This window comes from Crocodylus porosus, unplaced genomic scaffold (genome assembly GCF_001723895.1).
Source record: "Crocodylus porosus isolate Cpor-Errol unplaced genomic scaffold, CroPor_comp1, whole genome shotgun sequence".
Classification (NCBI taxonomy): domain Eukaryota; kingdom Metazoa; phylum Chordata; order Crocodylia; family Crocodylidae; genus Crocodylus; species Crocodylus porosus.
Window position 1 is genome coordinate 45,836,404 of NW_017728886.1, and position 27,014 is coordinate 45,863,417.

General features: G+C 45.9%; 1 protein-coding gene across 1 annotated transcript in view; it reads right to left on the reverse strand.

The window, feature by feature from the left end:
- Window positions 1–27,014, reverse strand: part of COL28A1 (collagen type XXVIII alpha 1 chain) — a 148,189-nt gene that overhangs the window by 9,587 nt on the left and 111,588 nt on the right. Inside the window, exons 28-33 of the mRNA XM_019533740.1 lie at window positions 22,163–22,231; window positions 19,504–19,584; window positions 19,378–19,413; window positions 17,089–17,125; window positions 14,002–14,556; window positions 7,173–7,330 (exon numbers count right to left, since the gene is read on the reverse strand). Of these exons, the coding sequence (XP_019389285.1) occupies window positions 7,173–7,330; window positions 14,002–14,556; window positions 17,089–17,125; window positions 19,378–19,413; window positions 19,504–19,584; window positions 22,163–22,231 (936 nt within the window). The remainder of the gene's footprint in view (window positions 1–7,172; window positions 7,331–14,001; window positions 14,557–17,088; window positions 17,126–19,377; window positions 19,414–19,503; window positions 19,585–22,162; window positions 22,232–27,014) is intronic.

A 27,014-nucleotide genomic window follows, 5' to 3' on the forward strand; every position in this document is an offset into this window, starting at 1 on the left:
CGGCACAGGCCCCGGAGTGGGGCAGCGGGCACGAGAGGCGCGGCACAGGCCCCGGAGTGGGGCAGCGGGCGCGAGAGGCGCGGCACAGGCCCCGGAGGGGGCGAGAAGCCCAAGAAGTGTGGCAAAGGCCCAGGAGGAGGGCGAGAGGCTCCAGAGAGGGTGAGGAGCGGCGGAAGAAGCCGCAAGACAGGCCCAGTGGGGTGAGGCCTGGGCACGGCAGGTCCAGGGGTGCCGGTATCGGGGTACAGGTTGCTTAACTGGCCTGGGGGTGCTGGTGAAGGGGCGATAGGCACATAACCGACCCAGGGGCACCGGTAGAGGGACTGTCGGTTGGTAGGACAGGGCCAGGAAGACTCGAGAGGGGCGCCAGGTGGGTTACAAGCCCAGGGTGCCAGAAAGGGGCATCAAGGCAGGACGAGCCCGAGGGGCGCTGGAGAGGACGCCGAAGGGCAAGGGACCCAAACAACGTCCAGAGAACAGCTACGAGGCTTGGGGCATGCTCAAGGGGAGGTTGGAGGCACGCATTGCCCTCAAGGCAGGGGTGCGCTGAGACACCCCATATGGAGTAGGGGTGGTAACACTCACACCATTCACTAGGGGATAAAGGCAGCCTCCCTTCTGAACTAATTGTCATCAAAGACATGGCGGGTGAGAACCAGAGGGTGCTGAATCACTTAGAGTGACGGTAGGGGGCGCTGGGGAGTATACGGCCACTCCTAGGCCCCACCACCTCACAACTGGTGCATTGGCCAGGAAGTTGGCCGTGCATGGGGGTAAAGCCCGTGTTCCTGTAGAGGGAACTGAACCTAAAGACTATACCAAATGAGGGACGTAGACCCAGCATGGAGACCCATTACGCAGGTTGTTGTGGAGAAGTCGAGGCCACGGGGCGAATGAATGAGACTGGCGGAAATATGGCCCAGGAGGGGCTTGGGGAAGGCCAGGAGTCGAGGGAGCTTGCATGGCAACTGAGAATGGGACAATTAGAGGAGCAGGTGGTCTGGCTCAAACAGGAGTTGAAGCTGGTAACGGTCCAGAAGGAGGGCGCAGAGGTGAAAGCAGTCACTCTTAAGTGACACTTTGCTATGGGTAAAAAGGGTGGAGCATCCAAAGAAATTAAACGCCTTATAGCTAGTGAGGCGGTGAGGATAGAAAGAGTCAAACAGGTGTTGACTATTGAAATTAATCAGAGTTGAGACAGGGAATATAAATTATGTGTGATGCAGGTGGACCTGGGGTGCTGGAGGGACCAGGCTCTTGAGGCTGGCCAGACCCCGACACAAGAGCAACGGGAGTTGTGGTTGAAACTGGAAGTGTCCAGAGACCTGATAGTGGCCCTGCAGAAGGAGCTCCAAGCTCAGGAGGAGCAGATGCAGGACCTCAGGGAGGACCAGGAACAGTGGCAAAAGAGGTGCGTAGAGGCAGAACGTACTGTTGACCAGTTCCAAGAGCAGATGAGCCTGGAGCGCACCCAAACTGAAGCATCTAGGAAAGTGTGGGAACAGCAGTTAGAGAAGGTGAAGGCCTTAATAGAGGATCAGGAGGAGCCCCGTAAGGCCCGGGAAAAACAATTGGAGAATAGCCAGAAGGAGATCGAGTAGCTAGGGTCCACAGTAAAAGGTCTGGAGAGTCAGCTAAGAGAAAGCCAAGGTAGGGAGACAGACCTAGCCATGGATAAGGGACAGCTCCAGGGGGAGAAGCAGACCCTGGAGGAAAGGATACAAGGGCTGTTGGAGGCCAATAGCCGACTGACCTTGGAACTCTCCGAGGTTAGGAAAACTGGGGCATTAAGGGCCACAGTTCTAGTCGAGTGCGAGGTACAGACCTTGGAGAATATAAGCCTACCAGAACAGGCATTAGGGGAGCTAGAAGAACAGGGGGAAAATCTGCAGAGGGAAAGAGACTACTCCTTAAGACAGACTCGAACCCTGGAGGCTCTTCTCGCAGAGAGCCAGGATAAAGTAACAAGTCTCATTACGGAACAGGGGCAGTTGCAGGGGGAACTGCAAGCCCTGAAAGAAGAGTTGCAGGGGCTAGAGAATGATAATCGGAGAGTCTCTGAGATCGCTAGCCAGATGAGCGTGGAACTCTCACAGTTCCAAGGGGGCAAGAAGGACCCCATAGACCAAGGGGTACAGACCTCAGAAAGTACAGATGGTCTAGGGGGAAAGCTAACGACTGTGGAGAGGCAGGTAGCAGGGTATGTGAGGACTACGCATCTGGAACTTCAGGAAAGAGGGTTCCTAATCAAGGTTTTAAGGCAAACTGAGGCCCAAATTGAGAACCTCCAGCTCACACTGGTGCAAGGACCAGAGAAGAAGGAACCTACTAGGGTTGAAGAACAAAAGTGCCCTGGAGAAGAAACTGTGCTGGGACAGTTAAGGAGAGGCAAACAGGAGGAGGGCTTCATAGAAAAGAAATTGGAGGCCCTGCATAAAGAGACCCAGTCAGCCCTTCTAGGGTATTGGGAGCGGAGGTGGACCCAGTGGCAGGATACCCACTTACAGGGTCTGAGCCAGCTGGGGCATCAAGTGGGAGAGCTAGCCCGAGTACAAGGCCAAGGTGAAAAGGCTTCTCTAGGGAGGGAACCCCTATGCTCAAGGGATAGGGGCAGTAAAGTCCAGGCCTGTGAAAATGAGACAGGGGGATGCCCAACCAGAAGAAAGGCTGAGCCTGAGAAGAGGCCACACCTATACCTGAGCGGGATACCTCAACAGGTTACATGGAGGACCCTCAGAAAGACCATAGAGGAAAGCATAGGGAATGTCGCCTATGTAAGAATCTATACAGGGCGTAAAGGAAAACCCACAGGCCAGGGGAAGGTGGAATTTTGGACTAAGGAGGATGCCCAGAAGGCTTTGAGGTGCCAATGGGAAGTGTGGGGCAAACTCCAGGATATCCACGAGAGAAGATCAGAAGGCCGGAAAGTAACTGAGATGGAAGGGCTTGGGAGTGCCCGCCGAGAATGGAGATCCTGGAGAGCGGGCAGAAGAGCAGCTAGCGAGGTAGGCGGTTTACCGAGGCCAGCTAATGCAGGGGGACTACCGGTGGAAGGTATACCCCAAGAAATCCTGCATGATGCACCTTGGGTAAAAGGCGAGTAGGAGGCGCCTTAAAACCTCTGCCACCAGACCAGATGCTGCAAAATGCCTGAGAAGAGGAGAGGGTCAGCAGGACTACCCCCTAGCGATAGGACATCTCCGGGAGCAGAAGAATGGCCCCGGTGAGTGATAAGCTTGGGGGGAGGGGGGGTGTCACAGGAGCACTGAGCTGCTCTGTGCCTTAAGGAAAGGAAGTAAGGAGAGCCGCCAATCAATGGGGCGGCTCAGATGTTGGTTGCCATGGCAACCAGGTGGGTCAGGTGGCCAGAAGGGGGCAGGGCTAGGCCTTATAAACAGCCTGGGCCGGAGCCTGAAGAACAGTTCCCTTCTGGTAGCTGCAGGAGCCACAGCTCTGCAGCTGAGCTGAGCTGAGCTGAGCTGGTGGTTGCAGCCTTACCTTGCTGCCTGGCTGCGATGATGCTAGGGATGAGAATACCCTGAAGAGAGGTAGGGTTGGGAGCCCTAGAGGGGCTTGGAGTTTACATTATGAGCAGGGAGGCTCTGTGTTGTTTGTGTTGTAGCCAGTTGGCTCAGGTTTCGGTTATAGTTACACTGGAGGACCGGTGAGGCTGTAGGGGTGAGAGGAGGCCTCACGGGGACTCCCCAGGAGCTTGGGGGTTCCCGGTGCCCAGTGGGGGGCACAGTGCGCAGTGCCACTGTGGGCACAGCACAAGGAGTGCCAGAAAGGCGCTCAGGGTGTGGGGTTGTAGCCCCAGCCGCGAGAGGCGCGGCACAGGCCCCGGAGTGGGGCAGCGGGCGTGAGAGGCGCGGCACAGGCCCCGGAGGGGGCGAGAAGCCCGAGAAGTGTGGCAAAGGCCCGGGAGGAGGGCGAGAGGCTCCAGAGAGGGTGAGGAGCGGCGGAAGAAGCCACAAGACAGGCCCAGTGGGGTGAGGCCTGGGCACGGCAGGTCCAGGGGTGACGGTATCGGGGTACAAGTTGCAGCAGTGGCCCAGGGGTGCCGGTATCAGGGTGCAGGTTGCTTAACCGGCCCGGGGGTGCCGGTGAAGGGGCGATAGGCGCATGACTGACCCAGGGGCACCGGTAGAGGGACTGTCGGTTAGTAGGACAGGGCCAGGAAGATTCGAGAGGGGCGCCAGGTGGGTGACAAGCCCGGGGTGCCAGAAAGGGGCACCAGGGCAGGACGAGCCCAAGGGGCACCGGAGAGGGCACCGAAGGACAAGGGACCCAAACAACGTCCAGAGAACAGCTGCGAGGGTTGCGGCGTGCTCAAGGGGAGGTTGGAGGCACGCATTGCCCTTAAGGCAGGGGTGCGCTGAGGCACCCCATACGGAGTAGGGCTGGTAACACTCTCCCCGTTCACTAAGGGATAAAGGCAGCCTCCCTCCTGAACTAATTGTCATCAAAGACGTGGCGGGCGAGAACCAGAGGGTGCTGAATCGCTTAGAGTGACGGTAGGGGGCGCTAGGGAGTACACGGCCACTCCTAGGCCCCACCCCCTCACATATCCAAATCCATGTGAATGAGCATTCAGGCATTTAGAAGTGAAAATGACTCGGGAGAAGATGCATATGATCCCAGTCGGTCAGAAATAATTTACTAGTCTCACCATGAACAAGTCAGTGTTTCCAATTGTTTTGCCTACAGGCACATAAGGGCAATTTCTACCCTTGTTATCACCCTTGCAACACTAGGGCTGTAATGTGCCCAGAGCTGAGAGCAGTAACTGTTGATCTTTCATGCTTCAGGTAAGTTGAGGAATTTTGAAATCTGTGTGGAAACACTCAGCTGCTAATGCAAATAAATGAAGAACAATCCAAAGAATTATCATTAACCAACTCACTGACTCACCTACTTTGAGTTAATGGTATTAGCTTTAACACGTGAGCTGCAAAATCAACCCAGGTCCAGTGATTAATGCTTGTGTGGCAAAGGATCCCATATCAAATATTTTATTCAACAGATTTATAGAGATGACTAAAACTGGAAAGTTTGCCTTTTAAATATTTGCAAACAGGATGGAGAATTTCTTTTGCTCTATGTTCAGATGTGCTATAAAGGTAGTAAATGCTCTATTTTAATAGTAAGACAAATAGTGCCTAAAACACGTATATGGAGGTTCAGTGCAAAACACTATTAGAGGTAATGTATAGTTCTGGATCAGTAAAGCTCCACCTGTTCTGCAGGAAGTCTGATTCTTTCCCTCCCCCCCCCCCCAGTGCACTATTCAATAGCATCTGTCCCAAAGTTCATGAATTCCCTCTCAGGAAGAATTGTATAGCTAGAGAACAAAGTCATGAAGAAAGTAACATAAACTCTATAATTACTTCCCAAAGTGATATAGAATTTTTAAGTGCTTTTATTTTACATGAAGGACTGCCATCTTTGGTGATGAACTCTGTGTGCTAATGGCCTGTACAAAAGCAGAAGAAAGATAATGCATTATGGAATGTTTTTAGCTGTTTATCCATTTCAACACCATAGGGTGCATTTACACGTGTACTCTACTGAAAAATAGACTAATTAACTCCACAGTAAAGTGTCATCGTCTACAGTACTTCCTTACAGTAGAGTAATTACGTGCAATGAAACACACATGTAGACGGTAACCGTGACTGCAAATTGTGACCAGTCAGTCCAGCCAGCTGGATGCTAGTCTCCTGCTTCACCCTTGTGCCCCAGGCAGCCCCTCTGCTGCCCACTGCCACCATCCGGCATCTGAGGCTGACTACCCATGGCCCCTGTCAGCCCAGGTCTACTCTTCCCTGGTGCGAATTGCTGCTGTCCTGGGCACACTCAGGGGCAGTTTTCTCTGGTACAAACTGCTCTAGAATTTATCACATCACATTAATTGCATGTGTAGATGCACCCACAGTGAGTCAAATTCAGCTCTTTGTTAACTTTGTGAAGTTGTACTAGGACTATGTTTGGCTGATTCAGGGGCTACCATAAAATCATTTAATTAATTTCCTTATGCTGTGGTTCTGATGTTGAAAAATGGTATAAAACAAAAAACCCTGACACATGAAAAATTTGCAAAAAGGAATTGGGAAGACTGCAGCTATGTTATCTTGGTCATTTTTTTTAAATTGGAGCTACCTGGTATTAGATTAGGGCAAAAATGTGGGTACTTCATCCATCTCTTAATATATCAAGGAAAAAAACCTAATCCAGGTGGCTTTAACCATAAGCAGGTGGCATGTAAACATGACAAGATGTCACATCAACAAATCAATTCAGCAAAAATGTACTATGCAGAAAGAGGTCAAGATGAGAAGTCCACACTTACTTTTTAACATTCATATATATATATATGGTGTGTCTGATCCCTTGTACAAGGGTGCGTTTCAGAATGCAGAAACCAGATCTTTACACTGTTGTTCAGATAAAACATTTCTGCTAGCTTATAACATATTGTTGATTTAAGCATATATATCTTAGATGGGAGTTTCTGTAGTACCTATACTAAAACTCACAGCAACTTGCAACAAGTTAAAATGATCAGTTCTGGATAAACTACATCTCAAGCAACTTAGACAAACGTGTATGAACTGAGGTATCTATCAGACTCACTCTGTTAAGTTGTGCCCGCATTATGAAAATGTTGAGGCCTTGTTATTATATACAATTATAAGATCTCAGGCAGTAAATCCTGGCGGCCTAATTTAGAATAAACTGCTGTTCTCTACTCTTAGCAATGAAATTTAATGTCTTACCTTATATTTTGATCTAAGCAAAAGAATTCATTATTTGACCACTTCACATATTAAAGAATAATAAGAATGGCAGGATGGGGAAATCACTTCTTGGAGTGAAGCAGAGAGTAGGAAGTGGAAAAAGATGTTTCTTGCATCTAGATGTGAATAGTGGCTCAGAGGCATGGTTGGAATTGGCAGGATGCTGTACTTTGGAAAGGAAGGGAGGGGAGGAGGGGAACTGGAGTTCAAAGATTTTGGGGTGCTTTTTAGGGAATCTTGTCTGTGGGTTGTTTGTTTATTGTAAGCTACTCCGCCTTTTGAATAGGGTGGGATATAAATCTAAATAAATAAAGACATTTTAATGAAAATATAGGCTGGCTTTTCAGAGATGATTAAGAACTATTCTTTACTTACAGTATCAATACTTTCTTGTTCGGGTACAGGCACATGAGTTGCTGGTATTAAAACATTCCCAGATTCAACAAGGCTATGTATAGTAGTTGTTTCAGATACAGGTTTATATAGACCAAAGTCATTCTCACAAAGTTTTTGGAAGAGTTTATTTTCCAGAGCTGAAAAAGAATAACACAGATATGAAGTTTGTAAAGACACACAAAAAGGGAACAAACCTGGAGCCTGTTTTTCTTCACACTTTTACTGTAGTGTGAAGCATGAACTTTAAGACTAGCAGTTTATGAGATATTGGGCACACTTACATGAGATGTTTACTGAGGAGTTGCCTAATTAATCCTCAGTAAATGCCTTTACACATTTACACATGGGGCCCATTAGTTATTATAAACTAACAAACTCCACAGCAGATTTGTACTTGTAAATTCAAGTATTATCCTGCTGTGGAGTTTTCACATGTGCAGCAGTGCACATGTAGACACTGACCCAGCTGGTTGGAGCACAAAGATATTTCAGTGTGAGAGCTGCCTGCCAGCTAGCCCAGCACTCCAGCACCCTCATGCCCAAGACAGCTCCTCTGCAGCATGTTGAGCGCGGTAGGAGTAGCCCCAGGCTGCCAGGCTGACCCCCTTGGGTCAACGTGATGTGGTCCCAGGCACATGTGTAAACACAGTGCCTGGGAGCAATAAATTCCCACATGATATGTTCTGGAGTTTATTGTGTTGCATTAATATGCATATGTAGATGTGCCCATTGACTGATAAATCATGTCTGAATGGCAATGGGATAGAATAAGGCTGTGTTATCACTCATCAGAAAGGTTTGACTTTAAAGTCCAATGGTTGAAGGTCTTTTTCACACAGCTTGTTAAAAACCCTCTGTAAGATATTGTAGAAGTGGACAGTTTAACCAGGTTCAAAAGAGGATTGGGCAAAATCATACAGGAAAAATCAGTTGGCATTAAACACAATACTTAAGGGGTTTTGAGCTCCCTCCCGCAGGGTGTGTCTCTGTGGCTAGGAGCCCCATCAGCTGATCTGGGCTCCTACCTGTGGGAGAAGGAATCAGAAATTGTGGTAGAGGTGATATCTTTTATTAGACCAATTAGATATTTGCAAAAAAGATTCTTTATTTGCAAGCTTTTGGGTGCCTTCATCCTTCCTCAGGCACAGGAGAATGCAAAGATTGTAAAATTTCTCCTAAGTGGAAATGAAAATTCATATTTCACCCAAGGGCTGTGAGCCTGGATCAGCTGGGGTCTCCTAGCTGCAAGAGTGCATGGTGTGCTCCCATGGCTGAGAGCCCCATCAGCTGATGGGACTCCCAGCTGCAGAGGTAAGATCTCCTTTCTTATTCTAATAAAATGCAAAGACCTTGCAAATAACTAGAAAGGGGATTAATTTGAGAGGGAGAAACTATGCAAGGAGAGAAATCTACTTCACTTCCAGACAGAGTGAAGACTCCATAGACAATGGAATCATGACCCAACACAGGCATCCTAACATCACTCCGTTTGGGCAGTAGGCAAGAGTTATTCCATTCCAGTTAGGTTGTGTCACATATTAGTAACTGTCGTAGGGTACTAAGGTGCCTGCTGCTTTAAGGGCTGAAACTGCCTAAGGAACCCCTCAGCTGCAAGTTACCAGGGCAGCAGGAATGAGGGCATTAGCCCACACCTGCAGGCGATCAGCTGACCGGCAAAGACGGGGCCTGGGGCATGTATAAACCCCAGGGCTGGGACCTGAGGGTCAGTTTTCTGCCAGCAGCTAAGGAGGAAGAAGCTCTCCTAGAGAAAGCTAAAGGAAGAGGCTTGATGGCCTGTCTCCTGCTGCTGGTAAGGTTAAGAGATTTCAGAAGCTCACCAGACCCTGGCCTACAAGGCATCTTGTGCTGGGGGAAGGGTGATTCATTTAAAGGGACAGAGCACACCCTGAGCTGCTTGCATTATGTTATAGCCCAGGGGCTTGTATTTTGATTTCAGTTTATAGACCGGTGGATTGGGCTGAGGCTACTGGGGAAGAAGGAGGCCTCACTGGGGGCCCACTACAGTATGGGGACCCCAGTGCCAGTGTGGGTGCAGTATCTGGGGTGCACAGACCCCAGCGCCAGTGTGGGTGCAGAGAGAGCGAGAGACACTGTGAATGCCATCTGTGAGGCTTTGGGTGTGGTAAAGGGGTAATTTGGAGCCATGCTTCTGGCCCATAAGGCTGAAGGTGTCCTGAGACATCCATTTTAGAGCAGGAACCAAAAGGGGTCCAAGAACCCACAGGGTCCAGTGGGGTCCAGCAGGACGGTGCCCAATGTAAACTTGAGGGCAGCCTCCCTATTCATAACTACTACCAACAAGACGTGGTGGGCGAGAAAGATGGTGCTCATTGGGCCAAACTGGCATGGTCAAGGGGCCGTAGGGGGTCACACAGCCACCTCCAGAGACCCCAGCCCATGACAGTAACTCAGTTTTGAAGGTGAAATGGACTAACTTATTTTATTTGGATTTGCACATAGTTGATTTTTGATGTAATAGTCTGACAACCCATTGAGTGCTGATGTCAATGTGGCTTTGATCTGAGTGAAGTTCTTAGCTTGGGTGGTAGTTTAAAAAAAATCATCTGCATAAATTAGATTTATTGTGCCTGGGCTAAATGGTTGATCATTGATATAAATATTAACTAATATAGTTGTATGTACACTCCCTTGAGGTAAGCCAGTCCTTTGTTTTCACCATTGGCTCCACTTCTTACATAATTTGACAGTCATCAATTCTTCTAGCAAGCATTGTATTATTTGTAATAGTTTGTAATCTTTCATTTTTGCAAGGAGCCTCTAGTGGTTTACAGTGCTATAAGCTGCTGACTGGTCTATGAATACAGCACCAGTAACCATTCCTTTTTTGAAGCTACCTTTGTGCTATGTGATATTTAATACGTGACTTGTGCATGATTTCCTTGGACATAAAGCCAGCTTTCACAAGGATTAGTAGAATGCTATCTACTTGGGAGTGACATTAAACCACATACTTTCATACAGTGTAGTTTGGTGTAGAAAAGATAAAGTTCAAAACTAGTTCCTAGAACAACATATTAAAGAAGCTCATCAACTCCAAATGGGGGCTGTGATGGGGAACCTATGGATCCTGTTACTGAGAAAGTAAAAAAGGGAGACAAACTGTTTAGGTAGTCGAGAAGAGGGCCAGCCATAGCATTATAGGCAGTCTGACCCTTTAAAAGGCCTATTGCTGTGTTAGTGCTAGCTGTTTTCACCGGTGGTTTGTGGAAGGGACTATGAAGGCTGGTCTGGAGGTCCCATTGGTGCCCTAGAGGCATGTGATTACCTGGAGCCCTACTAGGGGTAGGCTCAAGGTGTAGTCGGAGCACCCAGAACCTGGGGAAGGGCAAAACCGGGGCCAGAGCCTAGGTGACCTAGTTAGGGAACTGCTGGAGCGGCTGGGCATGTTTAAATCGGTAGGTCCAGATGCTTTTCACCCAAGGGCGCTGAGGGAATTGGTGGGGGTCATAGTGGGGCCCCTGGCACAGCTCTATGAGTGCAGATGGGGCACTGGCCAGATACCAGAAGATTGGAAAAGGGCCAATGTGGTCCCTATTTACAAGAAGGGGAGGAAGGAGGACCCCAGCAATTACAGGCCAGACAGTCTTACCTCAGTCATTGGGAAGACCTTTGAGAAAATTATCAAGAAGCACATCTGCAAGGGCCCAGCAGGGGAAGTAATGCTCAGGGGCAACCAACATGGGTTCACTGAGGGCAGGTCCTGCCTGACTAACCTGGTTTCTTTTTATGATCAGGTCACAAAGTCCCTGGACGAGGTTGTCAGGGTGGATGTTGTCTTCCTGGATTTTAAGAAAGTCTTTGACACAGTTTCCCACCACATTCTCCTAAAAAAAAATAACTAGGTGACTCTGGCATTGACGCCTACACAGTCAGGTGGGTGGCAAATTAGCTAGATGGTTACACCCAGAGAGTGGTGGTGGATGGGTCACTTTCAACCTGGAGGGATGTGGGCAGTGGAGTCCCCCAGGGCTTGGTCCTGGGGCCTGTACTGTTCAACATCTTTATAGGCTATCTGGATGTGAGTGTGGAATGCACGCGGTCCAAAGTCACTGACGACACCAAGCTGTGGGGCACGCTGGAGGGGAGGGACAAAATCTAGCTAGATCTAGACAAGTTATAGGGGTGGGCAAATGAGAATAGGATGGAATTCAAAACAGACAAGTGCAAGGTCCTGTATCGAGGGAGAAGGAACTAGCAACACACCTAAAGGCTGAGGAACACCCTCCTTGTTAACACAGTGGCAGAAAGGGATCTTGGAGTCATTGTTGACTCCAGGATGAACATGAGCCACCAATGCAAGGAAGCAGTCAGTAAGGCTAACTACACCTTGTCATGCATCTACAGATGCATCACAAGCAAGTCCAGGGAGGTGATCCTTCCCCTCTATGCAGCATTGGTCAGGCTGCGGTTGGAGTACTGTGTCCACTTCAAAAGGGATGTGACTAGTATTGAGAGGGTCCAGAGGAGGGCCACTTGCATGGTCAAGGGGCAGCAGGGTAGGCCCTACAAAGAGAGGCTAAAGGGCCTGAACCTATTCAGCCTCAACAGGAGAAGGCTGAGAGGGGATCCGGTAGCTATTTACAAACTCACCAGGGGGGACCAGTAGGAATTGTGGGAGGCTCTGTTTCCGTGGGCACCACCCAGGTTTACTAGGAATAATGGCCACAAATTATTAGAGAGAAGGTTCAGGCTGGACATCAGGAGACATTTCTTTACAGTTAGGCCTGCCAAGCTCTGGAATGAGCTCCCAAGTGATGTGGTGCTCTGTCCTACCTTGGGGGTCTTCAAGGGGAGGCTGGACAGATATTTGGCTGGGGTAATATGACCCCAGCACCTCTTTCCTGCCCAGGGTAGGGCATCTGACCCTAACCACCATGATACCATGAGCCTGGGGAAGGACAGAACCCAGGGGGCCCAGAGCCTGAGAGGGCAGTCAGCCCAAAGAGGGCCTGGGGCCAGAAAGCTCAGTGCCTAACAAGGACAGGGACAAGGGCTATGAGGCCCAGTGCCTGAGAGAAGGTGGAGACAGAACTCAAGCAGGCTTAGTGCTTGGGGGGTAAGGCAGATAGGGCCAGGGGGCCCAAAGCCCGAGAGGGGCAATGCTAGGGGTGGAGCCCAGAAGCCGGGTCCAATGCACTGGTTCCTGAGCTAAGCGGATCAGCAAGAGAAAAGGAGTGGAAGCCAAGTGGACCAAGATCTCTACAAGGGAGTGATCAGATTGATTGAACAGGAAACATTCCAGGGGAAGTGGTGCAGGCTCCAAGCCTGGGGATTTTTAAAAGGAAGTTAGATGAGCACCTTGCAGGGGTCATCTGACCCCGGTGCTCTTTCCTGCTCAGGCAGGGGGTCGGACTAGATGATCTACCTAGGTCCCTTCCGACTCTAGCTACTATGAAACTATGAAACTGTCTGTGAGCATGGGCATGGTGTAAGGGCCATGTAATTATCCCTTAAGGCTACAGGTGCCCTGGGGAATGGACAGGCTGAGAGGACCAATCAGCTTAAGGACAGAACTGAGACCAGCGGGACCCTCCTGGGCTAGAATGGACTAGGGCTCACTCTAAGACCCTTGAGCAGCCTCACTTCTTTAATCTCTTCATAGGAACAAAGCATAACAAGAGAGGAAGTGGGGGAGGATGTCTTAGAGATTGAGCCATACAGCCACCAGAGGGCATCACAGCTTCCCCTGGGAGAGGGTGGCGGGGTGTGCAATCCTGTTACAGGGGCCAACCCAACAACATTAGGAATTAGCTGCTGAATAGCAAGGTACAAGCACAGTGAATATGCATGCCTGGTTTGGGAAAGATTGTCATATGCAAAGAAGCTAGATACTGTGCTGAACAAAAGTTGCAGGTACATTACTGGATGCCTTAAACCAGCAAATGTCAATAGTCTTCATTTACTTACTGAAATTACCCCATCAGACATCGGGAGAGCAGTAGCAAGCAAAATGGAGGCTGTTGTAGATATGAGGCATTCATTACATAGACACATTGTCTCCCAGTAGTCTAAAATCATGGAAAGATTTCCTCTCTAACACGGCCACTGGATGAGACACCAACAGCCATGTGAATAAAAATTTGGCAGTCATGACTAGAGATTGCCCAGGAAGGTGGTAGGATGAATATAAAAACTGCTAAACATCTCCCTGAAGACAAAGAGCTTGATTGGCCAACATGGAGAAGCTTGAACTGCCTCTGGTAAGACTCAACTTAACATGCAACTGTTGGGATACTCTAATGATATAAAACCATGTGCAAATTTGAAGGAAACTTGCAGACTACAGAACACCTACTGGCCTGCCCACAGAAGGGGAAACCTTGCTAAGACTACAGATCAAGCAATAATATGCCTTCTTTTGGACTCAAATTTGAACATGGTGACAGGACATGAGAAGAATAGGAATCCTTTTCTGAAGAAAGGCTGCACAAGCTTCAATGGCCTAGAGAGGAAAAAAGTTAGTAAAAGTTAGTAGGAGCTCATTTTGGAGCTATGTACCAAGTTAGCTTCTGACCTGCATAGACACCAAATAATGGGCAGCAATTTTTCTGGAAACTCTTGTAGTTTGTTTGAGTTAGACTTTCATTTTATTCTGGAAGGGGTAAAGACTGGATTGGCCTAGGCAACTTGTTCAGAGAATGACAGAAACCAAGGAAACAGCTGCCTATGAAGTTGAAAGGAAAACTAACTAACAACAGGATTATACTGACTGGCTTCCATCGGTATATCAAATATAACATCTGGTTAATGATGGAGTTTCTCTTACCTGGGAGCACAATGAAGTCATTTATCTGGTAAACATGTTCACTATCAGGATCTGTTGCAATGAGATCCATTTCTTTCTGAAAGTCGCCAAAATGAGTATCGTTTCTCTGAACTACCCCGATTACAAAAATCTCAATGTTGGCGTTGTTGGCTTTCCTTACTACATCATTCAGACGGATGGCATCACGGTCATCTGCTTGTCCATCTGTTATTACAACAGCCACTCTTCTCACCCCTGGCCGTGCTGCGTGAAATATTTCAATGGCTTTGTTGATAGCTGTAGCTGTAAATGTGCCTTCCCCTAGGTACCGCATGTCATTAACAGCAATTTTTAGGTGGTTTTTGTTTGTGTACTGCTGAAGGGTAGATACCACCTCTACTTTGTGGCTGAAGTTGATAATGGCAACCCGCACTGCAGCTTCGTTGATGGTTATCCTATCCATGACTGTTGTCAGAAATGTTTTGATAATACCAAAGTTATCTGGTCCAACGCTTTCTGAGCTGTCAATCACAAACACCAATTCCAATGGAGTTTCTTTACATTTCATACCACAACCTAAAATATTAAGAGTTTTAGAGATTTTTATGAGAAATTTCTTTTCAAGGACAAAATGAATTAACTGAAAAAATAAGTATAGGAATCACACTTATTCAAGGCCCCGTTAAAGAATAGTGAATTAATGTATATAGTGATTTGTTACAGAGATCTTCCCTGGACAGGAGCAAGACAAATGCAGTAGAGAGATGAATGGGTATATGTTCTGACATGATTTGACTTACCAAATATTTAACTCTAAAATGTAATAATAAATTTACTCTTATTTCTTGCTTGTTTTGTTTAACAGAGTGCCAGTTGAAACAAACATCATCACTCTGATTACTTTTCTTTTATTTTCAAGCACATATACTATTATTATTTTGTTGGGTTTGGCTTCTGAATCATCCTTAGATTAACATTTTTACAATAAGTCCCTGAAAGTTCTAAAGCAGTAATATGGATACTAGGGCCCCTGTCATACTTAAGACATGATTAACCAGTTAATCGCATTTTAAGTTGTTACCTGGCCATACATTAATGCAATTAATGGAGGGATAAAACAAGGAATAAGTTACAATGTTATTACAGAAACAAATGTGTAGGAACTTCGTGGCTGGTTCCTAGTGCCATTAATTGAATGCATGGCCAGGCTGGAGCACTTAGTTTATCCAGGCATCTAGCTGCTGGGGCACATAATGTTCCCTCTCAGCTGGAATACTGGATCAGCTGATGGTTCCCAGTTGTGGGAGTGCATGGTGCATTCCCTATGGCTGGGAGCTAATAGCTCCCAGTCTTAGGGGTGCATGGTGTACCTCCGCAGCTGGGAGCCCAGATCACCTGACAGCTGCCAGCTTCAGGGGCACGTGGTGTTCCCCTCCAGCTGGGAGCTGTATCAGCTGACAGGATTCCAGCCATGGGAACGTGCTACTTGCCAGTACAGTAGAAGCCTGGGATTGTGGATCTCCGCATCAGAGGAGGGGGAGCCAAGGATCACAATCACGCCTTCTGCATGGCATGGCAGGAAGCATGATTATGGGGATTGTACATTGGCCTTAGAGAAGTCTCAGAAAATCTTTATTAGAATATTTAAGTGCTAAGTTAGAAGGTTTCTATACACATTAATGATTATGGAAAACATGATAAAAGCAACATACAACCCCAACAAGGAGTTAATCAAGTAGGTCAGGCTGTGTGGAGGGTGAACTTGAATCAAGAGTGGGGGTTCACTTTAGGTCAAGAGGTCTTGTATTGAGATTGAGTCTTTATGCTAGTGTACTCTTATTATTTAAACTACTTGGTCTACCATGGTAAAGCTGCCAACATGTATCCTAAGATTACCAAAAGCCTAAATTTAATTTTAACAAATCCATTTTTAAAGAAAAGTTTGCACTTACCTTTTTAAAAAAAAACCCTGATATTTCCAAGACTCTATATCAGTTCTGTGTTCTTAAATTACTGGGATTTATTTCCCAAGGGTTCCTCATATCAGTTATGTATTCCCACTTCCATGGAACTTTCTGTCTTGTTCTTTTACATTTTCAGGCCTTCCTTACTTTGTTTTTTACCTAAATCCTTAGCTTGTATTTCATTGCAGGGTGTGGAGGGGAATTGGTCGTAGCTGTGTAAGTCTAAGAGCACAGGCAGACAAGGTTCTTTGGGTAAATTTGATGCCTTTTTAAGCTGCTCTAAAAAACACGTTTACCTAAAGAACCTTGTCTAGGATATATTTAGCATTAGAGTATATAACCTCATAGGCAGGAAATAATTTTCTCTTAAAACCTTGAGCAACATAGTGAGCATATCTATACAAGACGCTTAATGTGCATTGGCCTAATAACATTTGCAGTAGTGTGTCACAGCAGAAACTGCGCTAATAGCCAGTGCAGTGCAGTGTTATCGGGTCAATGAACTGTAAGTGTCACTAAATAACCATGCACTGGTGCTACCACACAGTAACTTTAGGCACTGCATTTAATTAGTGCTTTATTAAGGAAGTAGTAAACTAAATGCATAATATTTCAGGTTCATTAACGAATATGTAGATGCGCCCACTGAATATGTAATTGTGCTACTTCCTGAATAATTCATCCAGTTTAGAAGGTAATATTCTAATACGTCTTCTAATCATGCAGTTCATAATTTCAGAAACGTTTAAAATCGCATGTATAACTATGATTTTTATGGTCTCAATTCCCATATTTGTACAGTCTGCAATGGTAGTACCCATGCTCTAACTCTGGTCACCCCTTCTGCAGATAATTTATGGTGCAGAACAGATATCTCATCTGGGTTTTCCTGGTTAAGATTTTTTTTGGGCCAGGCTTCATTTTGGCTAATAGAATTATTCCTAACTCATGATGTATACTAGCTGAAAATCCTATTCTCTAGACAACTGCTTTTATTTTCTGATGTTTTTCTGGTGAAACTGTCCATGTGTTTCATTGCAACTAGTATCCTTCATGTGGATATTTCATCCGTATGCTTTCAACCAAGGTAATTGCAGTGTGCTTTATTACAAATGAATTATTTTCTTTTCCTCTCAGCTCTTACCACATATTTCCTTAATAAGTCTGATAATTTCTTCTCTCTGAAAAAGAATATGCATTAATTTTATTAATGTGCTGTGTGTTCTAATCCTATGGGATGTCTTTTATTTTGCTTGATCTACTACTGAAGACCTAAAACCTGCTCATGCATGCTCTTTTCCCCTCCTTCTCTTCTCTCACCCCAACAAGTTTTACAAAACAATTTTTTTATAGTGCAATTAGAGACTACTATAAAGTAAGCAGAACTCTAGTATTCTGATAAGAGGATACACTATCTTAACAATTTTAGATAGACCTTCCCATTGAAATTTGTAAGGTGTTCTTAAAAATGAATATAACATGGTGTGGCGGGGAACCTTTGGTGCCCGCCACTTTTAGGGGCTTAAGCAGACTGTGGAGCAGCCAGCAGGAGCAGTTAGGTCCAATTAGATGGTCATATGACTGAAAGGGGGCCACCAGACTGGAGGAGGGCTGGGCAACCTTAATATAAGCTCAGGCCCTAGGAGTTGAGCCAGCAGTTACATGTAAGGAGCTAGTGGAACAACATCACTCAGCCTGCAGATGGCAACTCCCAGAACATGTGGAGGTCAGGGGAGGAACTATGGGGAGGGAGTAGGTTCCTAGTCTTGGGTGAGATCTGAAACTACACTCTGCTGGGGTTGTATGGTGTGGTAGGGCTCCCTGTGGCAGGGCAGTCTCCAGGAAATGCCACACCTGTGCCTCCCAAGTGAAAGATGAGGATGGGGCTCCATAAAGCCTCAGCCCCCGCTGCCTTGTGGGTACCCTGTGAAGGAGTAAGGCTAGAAGAGCACTCTCCAACAGAAAAGCACAGGGCCCAGGTCCAGTGAGTGGGACCTGAGGCCCAAGGGGCATAAGGCCCAGGAGCCCAGTGATGAGGGTGGGGTTGTGGCCACAGCGAAAGGGGCAGAGAGACCTGAGGCCAAATGTGGGCTGGAAGACAAGTACAGCCCCAGCTAAGGGGCCAGGGGATTTCGAAGTGATTTTGAATGCCATGTATGAGGCATGGAACATGGTATAAGGCAAGTGAGCAAACAAAAAGTGAACAACAAAAACGATAAAGCAACTTGTGTGAACAAAGCTGAAGGAACTAGGTAATTTTCCTCTGGAGAAAAGATTGTGGGACAGGCTAGCAGTTTTCAAAAATTTGATAGGCTGCCACAAGGAAGATGGAGAAATATTATTCTTCCTTACCACAGAGAATAGGGCATGTGGAAATTGTTTTAAATGGCAACAAAGAGGATTTAGAGCAAATCTCAGGAACAGCAGAACAATGGAAAAAGCTGCCCAAGGAAACTATAGAATCTTCTTCCTTGGAGATTTTCAAGAAGTGCAGGGAGAGGCATCTACTGGGATGGGTCAGAAATAGCACATTCTTCATTTGTGCATGGAGTTAAACCAGACAAGTGAGGACCATGTGGGTGTGCCCAGCACAGCCCGAATCTCAGCTGCCCAGGCTGCGCCAGCATCAGGGCCAGGGCTGCCGCCTCCATCCCACTCTGCAGTCTGCACCACCTGGCTTGCTTAAGGGGGCCTCGCACAGGCTGATTTCCTCAAGGCCCTGTACCCCTAGGGTTGGCCCTGGCCACTGTGTTGCCTGTTCCCTCCCCACTCTGCCATATCCCACAGACAAAGGCTCCTCAGGCCACTTGTGACACACATGCCACATCTTGGCCAGCCCTTGATACTGGGAGCCCCTTCCTACCCATATGATTCTACCAGTTCCTGTCAGTTTTTCTTCCAATTCTGTGTCAACCTGACTCAAAATAATTTAGGCCAGGGTGGTCAACCTCCAGCCCACTGGCCACATGAGACCCAAAGAGCCACAGCATCTGGCCACTAATACCACCACACTTCCCCACTGCCAGATCCCCACACTCCCTCTCCCTGCACTGCCAGATGGTGGGCCAGGCCTCCTCCTCTCCATGCAACTGAATCGGGCTCCTTTCTCCCCACATGGTTGGACTGGGACCAGGCCACACTCCCTTCCCCCTGCACAGCTGAATTGGGGCCAGGCTGCCCCTTGGTCCCTCTGCATGACCAGATGGGGCTGCACCTGCCCCAGACACTAGATCAGGGCCATTGGTCAGATCTGGCCTGAACAGAGACTGGGCATTGTCCATCTGGCTCACCAGGAAAGAAAGGTTGAACAGCATTTATTAAGGCAAAGTCTATAGCATGAAGATCAGCAAAGTAACAAAATGCATACCAATTTCTTGCAAGGGTAAATTTATTTTTTTTTAAATTATCTTTTTTTTTTAATGTACACACTTACTGTAAGACCTGGTTCACCCTTTCTTCCAGGATATCCCTAAAAACATGGAAAATAAGATCAATTAATACATTCCATTTCATTGTATCTCTATTTTGTAAAATTAAACAGTGCAAAAATGCATGTTACCTTTGGTCCAGAAGGTCCTGGTTCTCCAAACTCTCCTTTATCACCTTTCTTTCCTGAATCGCCTTTCTTTCCCCAGTCTCCCTAAAGAAATATATCAAGTTACAAGCAATTGCATACTACAGCCATCCAGTTGGAACTGTGATTCTTTGTGGGTGTTCATAGCTGGATTCCGGATTTGGCTCCAGTCCCATTGGCTAATTTTCTGTTTGTTTTTTCTCTACTTGTTTTATTTTTTTTCCATGTCACAAACTGGTGGTGCTTTTGAATATAGTTGAAAACAATAATTGGGGTGTGGCTCTTCATATTTGAGATGCTTAATATTCCTAATACTGGATTATCTTTGGAAAGTTTCTATGAAGTTATTCAACTTTTAGAATAAGAGCCTTCTTTAAATTGCTCCTCAAGTCCATATCTTGCTCTGTCAATTGACACTACAGAATTCTTGTGCATTCCTCGTAATAGCACGTGCACTCCATGCAAACCCATGGAAGCACTCTACTAGCTCTTTAGAGAAACTGCTGAATGGATTTATACTTGCTCAGAACTAGCTGCGAGTGTGGCCCACCCAGGAAGAGTGTTACCTCCATAGAAACAGCAGAGATAAAATGTAGTTGAAATGTATGTATCCTCTTATTTAAGACCAGACTCTGACTCCTTAGAAAAATGATAGTCCTGTTGACTTCAAATATATAAATAAAGGCTGCAGAATTCTTGTATTTTGAAGGACAGTGCTGAAATATTCTAACAAAATGTTGTTTAGGATTTAAATGAGACACTTTTAAAAGACAGGGATGGAACAGAACAGTTCCTTGCCCATCTAGCAAATTCCATGCTAGCCTATGTTTCATGTGAATTGTTATCTCTTCAAAACCAATATGGAATGCTATGGATATCAGTGGCTTGGTACATAACTAATAACCAGGCATATTCTATTGGTACCTGTTATGCCATAGCTTGACTTTTTTTGCATACCTTTTTTTTTTCTTTCTTGCTGGTGTGTGTGTGTTTGTTTTATTTCAGATTCTCTCTCTCTCATTCTAATTTTATCTCTAGATGGCACAAAGTGGAAGTAGTTCCACTGAAGTCGACATAATTCACACTGCACATTTTACTATAAAGTAGGAGAAGATTTAGGCAATGTAATCAAACTGAAATGTTACTGAATACAGAAGACCTCATCTCCTGTATTTTCATAGTTACTGTACACAGCTGGGCAAATTTTTTCCAATTACAATGGTGTAAATCAGGAGTAACTCCACTGGAGCAAATATAACTGGGTGAATTAGTTTAATGGAAGGCAGAATTTTGCACCTTGCCTTTTAATGCTGGATGTAAATATATACATAAATACAGTTTAAAAGGGTTGGTTGAGTATTTGAGCCTGGTACTAAATTCCTGCTAAAAAAGCCCTCCCTTTTTTATTTACAGAAAACATTGCTGTATTTTACGTTTACAAGAATAAAAAGTAAGTGTTTCTACAAACTAATATGAGGTTAGACCTTAGTAAAAACAACCTAAATTCAGGAAAAAATAGAAACGACAGTAACTACATAACAGTATTCTTTTTATTTCAACATGCAGTACAAATCTGCTCCAATTACTACAAAAAGGCAGGGTTTTTTGGTCTGTGTCAAAATGATAGTAACAATTATTCTCTGACTATTTATAGAGAAAGAAGAGAATTTCCCTCCCCCTACCAATCATAGGGAGATGAGGAAGCAGATGCATGCCTTCTGCTTCATTTAGTACTTTTATCTGTAGAATACATGGTGACATAGTGGGAAGAGATTCAAACTATGATTAGGGAGACTGATAATGTTTCATCTGACTTATGGCTAAGAAATACCGAAGCCATTAGCAAAACTGTGAAAGTGCTTTTTACAATATAAACACTTGGCATTAATGATGTTTCAGTCCATATAGTTATTTCATATCAATCGCAGACCTAAGTGAGGCTCAGTGTAATGGATTGCATTCCTTCCAAGTCAAGGGTTGTACCCCTACATGAACTTTGACTTGGGAGGGAAGGGTGGGAAATTCAATGAGTATGACCAGACTTTGGCTAATCTAGAACATACAGTTTCCCATTTTTTTTCCTTAAGAAAAACTTGGTGCTTTTGAGATTTAAGCACTAAATGTATATATCAGTGTGTTGAACTAAGAATTATATAATTGGGTCCAGTTCTGCATTCTTTATTCACAAGTCTCCCATGGCCAGAAGTGGTATTTTGATGAGTAATGACTTCAGATTTGGGCTCTAAATATTTAAATCAGTATCAAAGACCACAGGTCAACATGGAACCTTTAACAAGTTCCCTTTGAAAAGTTAACACCCTTCCCTTCCTCTGTTTGTCAGAACCTGGCAAATAGTGGAAGAAGACTATTCACAAATACCAGAAAAATGTCACAACGGTTTTTCAGTTGATTTGGTTTTTTTCTGCTGCTGCTGCTTGTTATCATCCTGTGCTATATCTTAATTTTGGGTGCATTCCTGAATAATAATTTGCAGTATTAGATGTGGCCAGGCCCTTACAAGCTATGTGGGGCAATATTTCATTCTTTTTTTTCTCTGTATAAAGACTCAGGCACATTAAATACATTTTATAAAAGATACAAAAAAACCTAATTTTTTTTCCTTACCACAAGGATTAGCAATTACCTTTGGACCAGGGAAGCCCTGTCCCATTGAACCCTTTGGTCCTGGCAAACCTTGAATTCCTTGTTCTCCCTAGGTAGAGGATGGAACAAGAAGTTACATAGAAGATAGATTCATGTAGTAGCATTCTACGTCTTGAGGAAGGTAAAACAGCTTTTTATTGTAAACTCCTAATCCAAAGCAGTATTTATCTTAAACTGTGGCAATAACAAATTGGTCTGGAATTTGAGTATATGAAGTCATCTTATTGGGTATCAAGCATGAGTTACAGAAATTTGGTTTCCTCATTAATGAAACACTTGGCACCAGAATAAATTAGGAGTAAATTCACTGAAATAATTACCCACAATAAAAGTGGAGAGAAGGTGGTTAGTACCTGATTTGTGCTGATTGCTCACCATATGTACATAAAAATCTTATGAGAGTAACTGTGTCACAGGGCACAAAAGTGCCTGCTCCTTGAAGGGCAGAAACAGCCTCAGGAGACGACCCTAGAAGCCAGGCAGAAACCCCACAGGTGTAGGTTATGGCAGCAGGCTAATGAAGGAATTAGCCTGCACCTGCACCTGGTCAGCTGACCAGAAGAAGGCAGGGCCCTGGGCATATAAACCCCAGGACTGAGGCAGCAAGGCTTAGTTCTCTGGCAGCAGCCAAGGGAAGGAGCTTGCAGAAAAGAACTGCCTAGAGATGCTGTGATTGCCTGATGTGCCATTTATAGGACTCATGGGGCTCCAGGAGCTGGCCAGATACCCTGGGCTACAAGGTACTTAATGCCTGGGGAGAAGTTTGACTCCTCCTTTTTTCTTAAAAGGACAGAGCACACCCTGTACTGTTTGTATTGCATTATACCCCAGGGGCTTGTGTTATCCATTGTTATTTAAGTTGGTGGACCTGGCTGAGTCTATTGGGGAGGAGAACATGGCCTCATTGGGACACACCCCAGCCCCAATGGGCACAGCACCAATGTAAGCACAGAGACAGGGCTGTGGTGAGCCCAATGGCAAAGGAAAGGCTGAGCAATATTCAAGGCTTCAGTGGGGTAAGGTTTGAATACAATCTGCAAGGCATGGGGCATGGTAAAGGGGTAGTTTCAGAACCATGCATCTAGACCATAAGGGTGTCCTGTGAGGCATCAGTTTTGAGCAGGACCCAAAAAGGGGTCCAAGATGGTTCAGTGTGATCCATCACTGTCTAAATAATCTTGAGGGCAGCCTCCCTATATATTATAATAACCAGCAAGATGTGGCAGGTGAGAGAAGGTGCCCATTAGGCAAGATTGGCATGGTCACTGAGCCCAAGGGGCATCATGGCCATCCCTGAGGACCCCATGCTGTGACACACTGCTGGCATAAAAGTCTAATATTGAACACTAACTGTGGCTTTTAGCTGAATGTTTTTCTGAAAACTACAGAAAAGCCACCCCAGATCCCCTCTACACATTACAAGCTTCATGCAATGAACTGGTTAATTGCAGAATTACTTGAAGACCAGCTACATGTTCAAAGTAGCTATGAAAATCTCCAACCAGCTATAAAGTTAGACCTTGCAAATGTGTACTAACATTATAGCTGGTTGCTATCTAGCTTTAATTTGTACGTGTAGTATGGTGTTCCCTGTGACTCAAAGCCCTACCAGCTGACAGGGCTCCCAGCCACAGGGGTGCACCATGGCAGGCATAAAACCTCTGAGCCCTGAGAACTGCAGCTGCCATGATCCCAAAGCTGGGAGTGCATGAAACTTCTGGGCCCATGTATGGCTCTGAGTCCAGGTGGCACCTGAGGCACAGCCAAGACCCAGAGCCCCATCAGCTGCAGGACTCTGGGTCCATCTGTGCATGGCCCCTGCAGGTGGAAGCCCCCTTACCAAAGGGAGCTCCTAGCTGTGACTGCCCGCTGGCCAGTGCAGGTGGAGCCCAGTATCAGGCTTCCCCTACACTAGCAATAAGGCATGATTGGTCTAATGCATGATCCCACCACTTTACCTCCTGCCATGTATGTGCGGTATGGCAAGTGTGACTGCGTGGATCAAGCATTAGATCTAATTGTGCTTTTACCTGTATATGTAGAAGGGGCTATAGAGATAGAAACTTCAGAAACCAGACAGTTTCTTTTAATAGAGGAATCTTAATTTGCAAGCCAAAACATCAGGCTAAATAGACTCAACTACCCCACATTAGATTTCATAAACATTCGGGCTGGAAGGGACCCTGGAGGATCACTGAGTCCATCCCCCTGCCCCAGGGGCAGGAAGTCAGCAGGGATCATGGGATGCCAGCAAGATAGGCATCAAAATGTGTCTTGAAGGTGTTCAAAGTGGGTACTTGAACCACCTCTGGCAGCAGTCTGTTCCAGGCCTTGGGGGCTCAAACAGTAAAGAAGTTCTTCCTTATGTCCAGCCTGAAACAGTCTTGCAGGAGTTTATGACCATTTGACCTTGTCATCCCTTGGAGCGCTCTGGTGAACAGAAGTTCCCCCCAGATCCTGGTAAGCACCCCTTATATACTTATAGGCAGCCACCAGGTGCTCCCTCAGCCTGCGCTTTTCCAGGCTGAAGAGTCCTATGGCTCTCAGCCTCTCATCATAAGGCCTGTTTTCTTGACCTGATCATGCATGTGGCTCTCCTCTGCACCCTCTCAAGCTTCTCCACATCCTTTTTGAACTGTGGAGCCCAAAACTGGACTCAGTACTCCAGCACATATTAGCTAAGGAGCTTTAAGCAGTCATAACCAGGGAACAACAAAGGCTTTATCTCTGTATGTGAAATGCTGTCACAGTTCATTTGTAGATATCACTACACCACGAGAAAAAAACATCAAATGGGATATTTTTTGCATATCCCAAGATAATTCAATAGTCAGTATTTAGGCCTTTAAATGAAACTCGAAGAAACAAGTTCTGAAAACTTGAAAATTGGTCACCCTTTCCTGGGTTTTAAACTAGTACTGGCTTTGCATTGCCACTAACTTTCTCTGTGGTCTTTGGCAGGCCTGTAAAGTAAATATAATTCTGAGTCAAAAAGTTGAAACTGAATTTTTTAAGGCCTGGATATTTGGCTATCAAATAAAGGTCTCAGTTCTATAACAGTATAGTACAGGTGGGTTCTTGGAGTTGGAGATGTTTGATGCATCGTTAATGTTACTACTAGCTTTTCTCATCTCCTTCAACTTTATGCAGTTATCTTTCAGTCAGTATTTGTCAAGCTGTTTCACAATCAGGACATGAAAAAATGTCTACTATTAATGCCTTACCAGCTATTCCAGGATAGGATTAAATTGGCTTTGAAATGGAATAATTAAAGCATGGATAGAAGAAAACATGTAAAGCTGTCGCACTGTACACTTTGAACAATCTAAATGCTGCATTACTAAGCTCAGAAAAAATATTTCTAGGAAGAAAAAAGAATAAGTTATTCCTTCCTAAAAAGAAAAAAAATTACATTTTATTTCCTATGCAATACATAATTAGCAACACACAAAAAGCTTAGCAAAAGGAATATTAATGACAGCAAGACTAGTTCAGCTGTGGTGCACACCCTGTATGCTGCATGTTGGAAAACAGACAGCAATATACTGTACATCTAGCTAGAAAAAGTAGAAAATATTACCAAGGTAATATAGGATGTTGTGTATATCTTTTTTTTTTTTTTTTAATACCACATGCACCATTCCCTTGAAAGAGCGTGATTTGGAAATTTGGGTACATATCTTCAAATGAGGAAACTGATTTCCAAGAAGTTTGGTTAAAAATTATATTTCAGCGTGTCAATAGGCTTCCTGACATCATTACTTCATGCAGGTCACTGCCCATGCTATATCCTCACCTCAGTCTTGTAGCATTAAGTGAACATGTTAAATCATAAGTGCAACAAAGCAGCTTCACGTATTTTAGCTTGTTTATATTAAACTAGTGAATTGCCTGTCAAGAATGATGGGGGAGAGGGGCAGGTGGGGGGATGGGGAGGAAGCTTGTTTACCCTAACCCCCCCCCCCAACCTCCCAGGAGCGGGGGGGAGGGGAAGCTTGCCCTGCCATCCCCTCTGTCCCCCCGTTGTCAGCAGCCCATGCTACTGCTGCTGCCTCCAAGGAGCAGAGCCAGGGGAAGGATGGAGGAGGCCAGTGGCGCTGGCCTCACTCCCCTTCTCTGTCCCCTCCATCCCTGCCATCATGGCGGCACTGCCACGCCACTGCCCCCTGCCTCTGTCTGTAACATTCTTGGAGCACTCTGATTGGTTGTTTCAGTAACCAGAGAGCATTATGGACAGACAGACTGACTAAGGCCTTTTATTAGGAAAGGTGGGGGTGTGGCGCTCTGTCAAGGAGCACTACACATCCTCTGCCAGCAGAATGGGGTTAGAGGAAGGGCAGGCTGAAGTGCTCTGGGTCAAGATTCAAGGGGGCCATGGGGAGAGCGATTTGATGGTGGGGGTCTACTACAGACCCCCCCCCAACCAAGGGGAGGAGCTGGACCGGGAATTTTCAGGCCAGCTTGCAGAGGCACTTGAGGCAAGGGATATAGTTGTCCGGGTAATTAAAATCACCCATGACATCTGCTGGGAGGAACAGTCAGCCAGGACGGACTATTCCAGGAGGTTCCTGGCTGAGATACAGGACCTCCACTTAATTCAGGAGGTGCACAGTCCCACCAGAGAAAATGCCCTGTTGGACCTGGTCCTGGCCACAGGTGATGGGGCCTCCAGTTTCTTGACCACCTGGGCAATAGCGATCATAGCTTGCTGGAATTCACCATCCAGTGCAGGGTGTCAAGGGCCTGCAGCAAGACGGTAGCCCTAGACTTTAGGAGGGCCAACTTCAACAAGTTGAGGAGACTAGTGGGAGAGGTGCTGGGGTCCTTGAGGG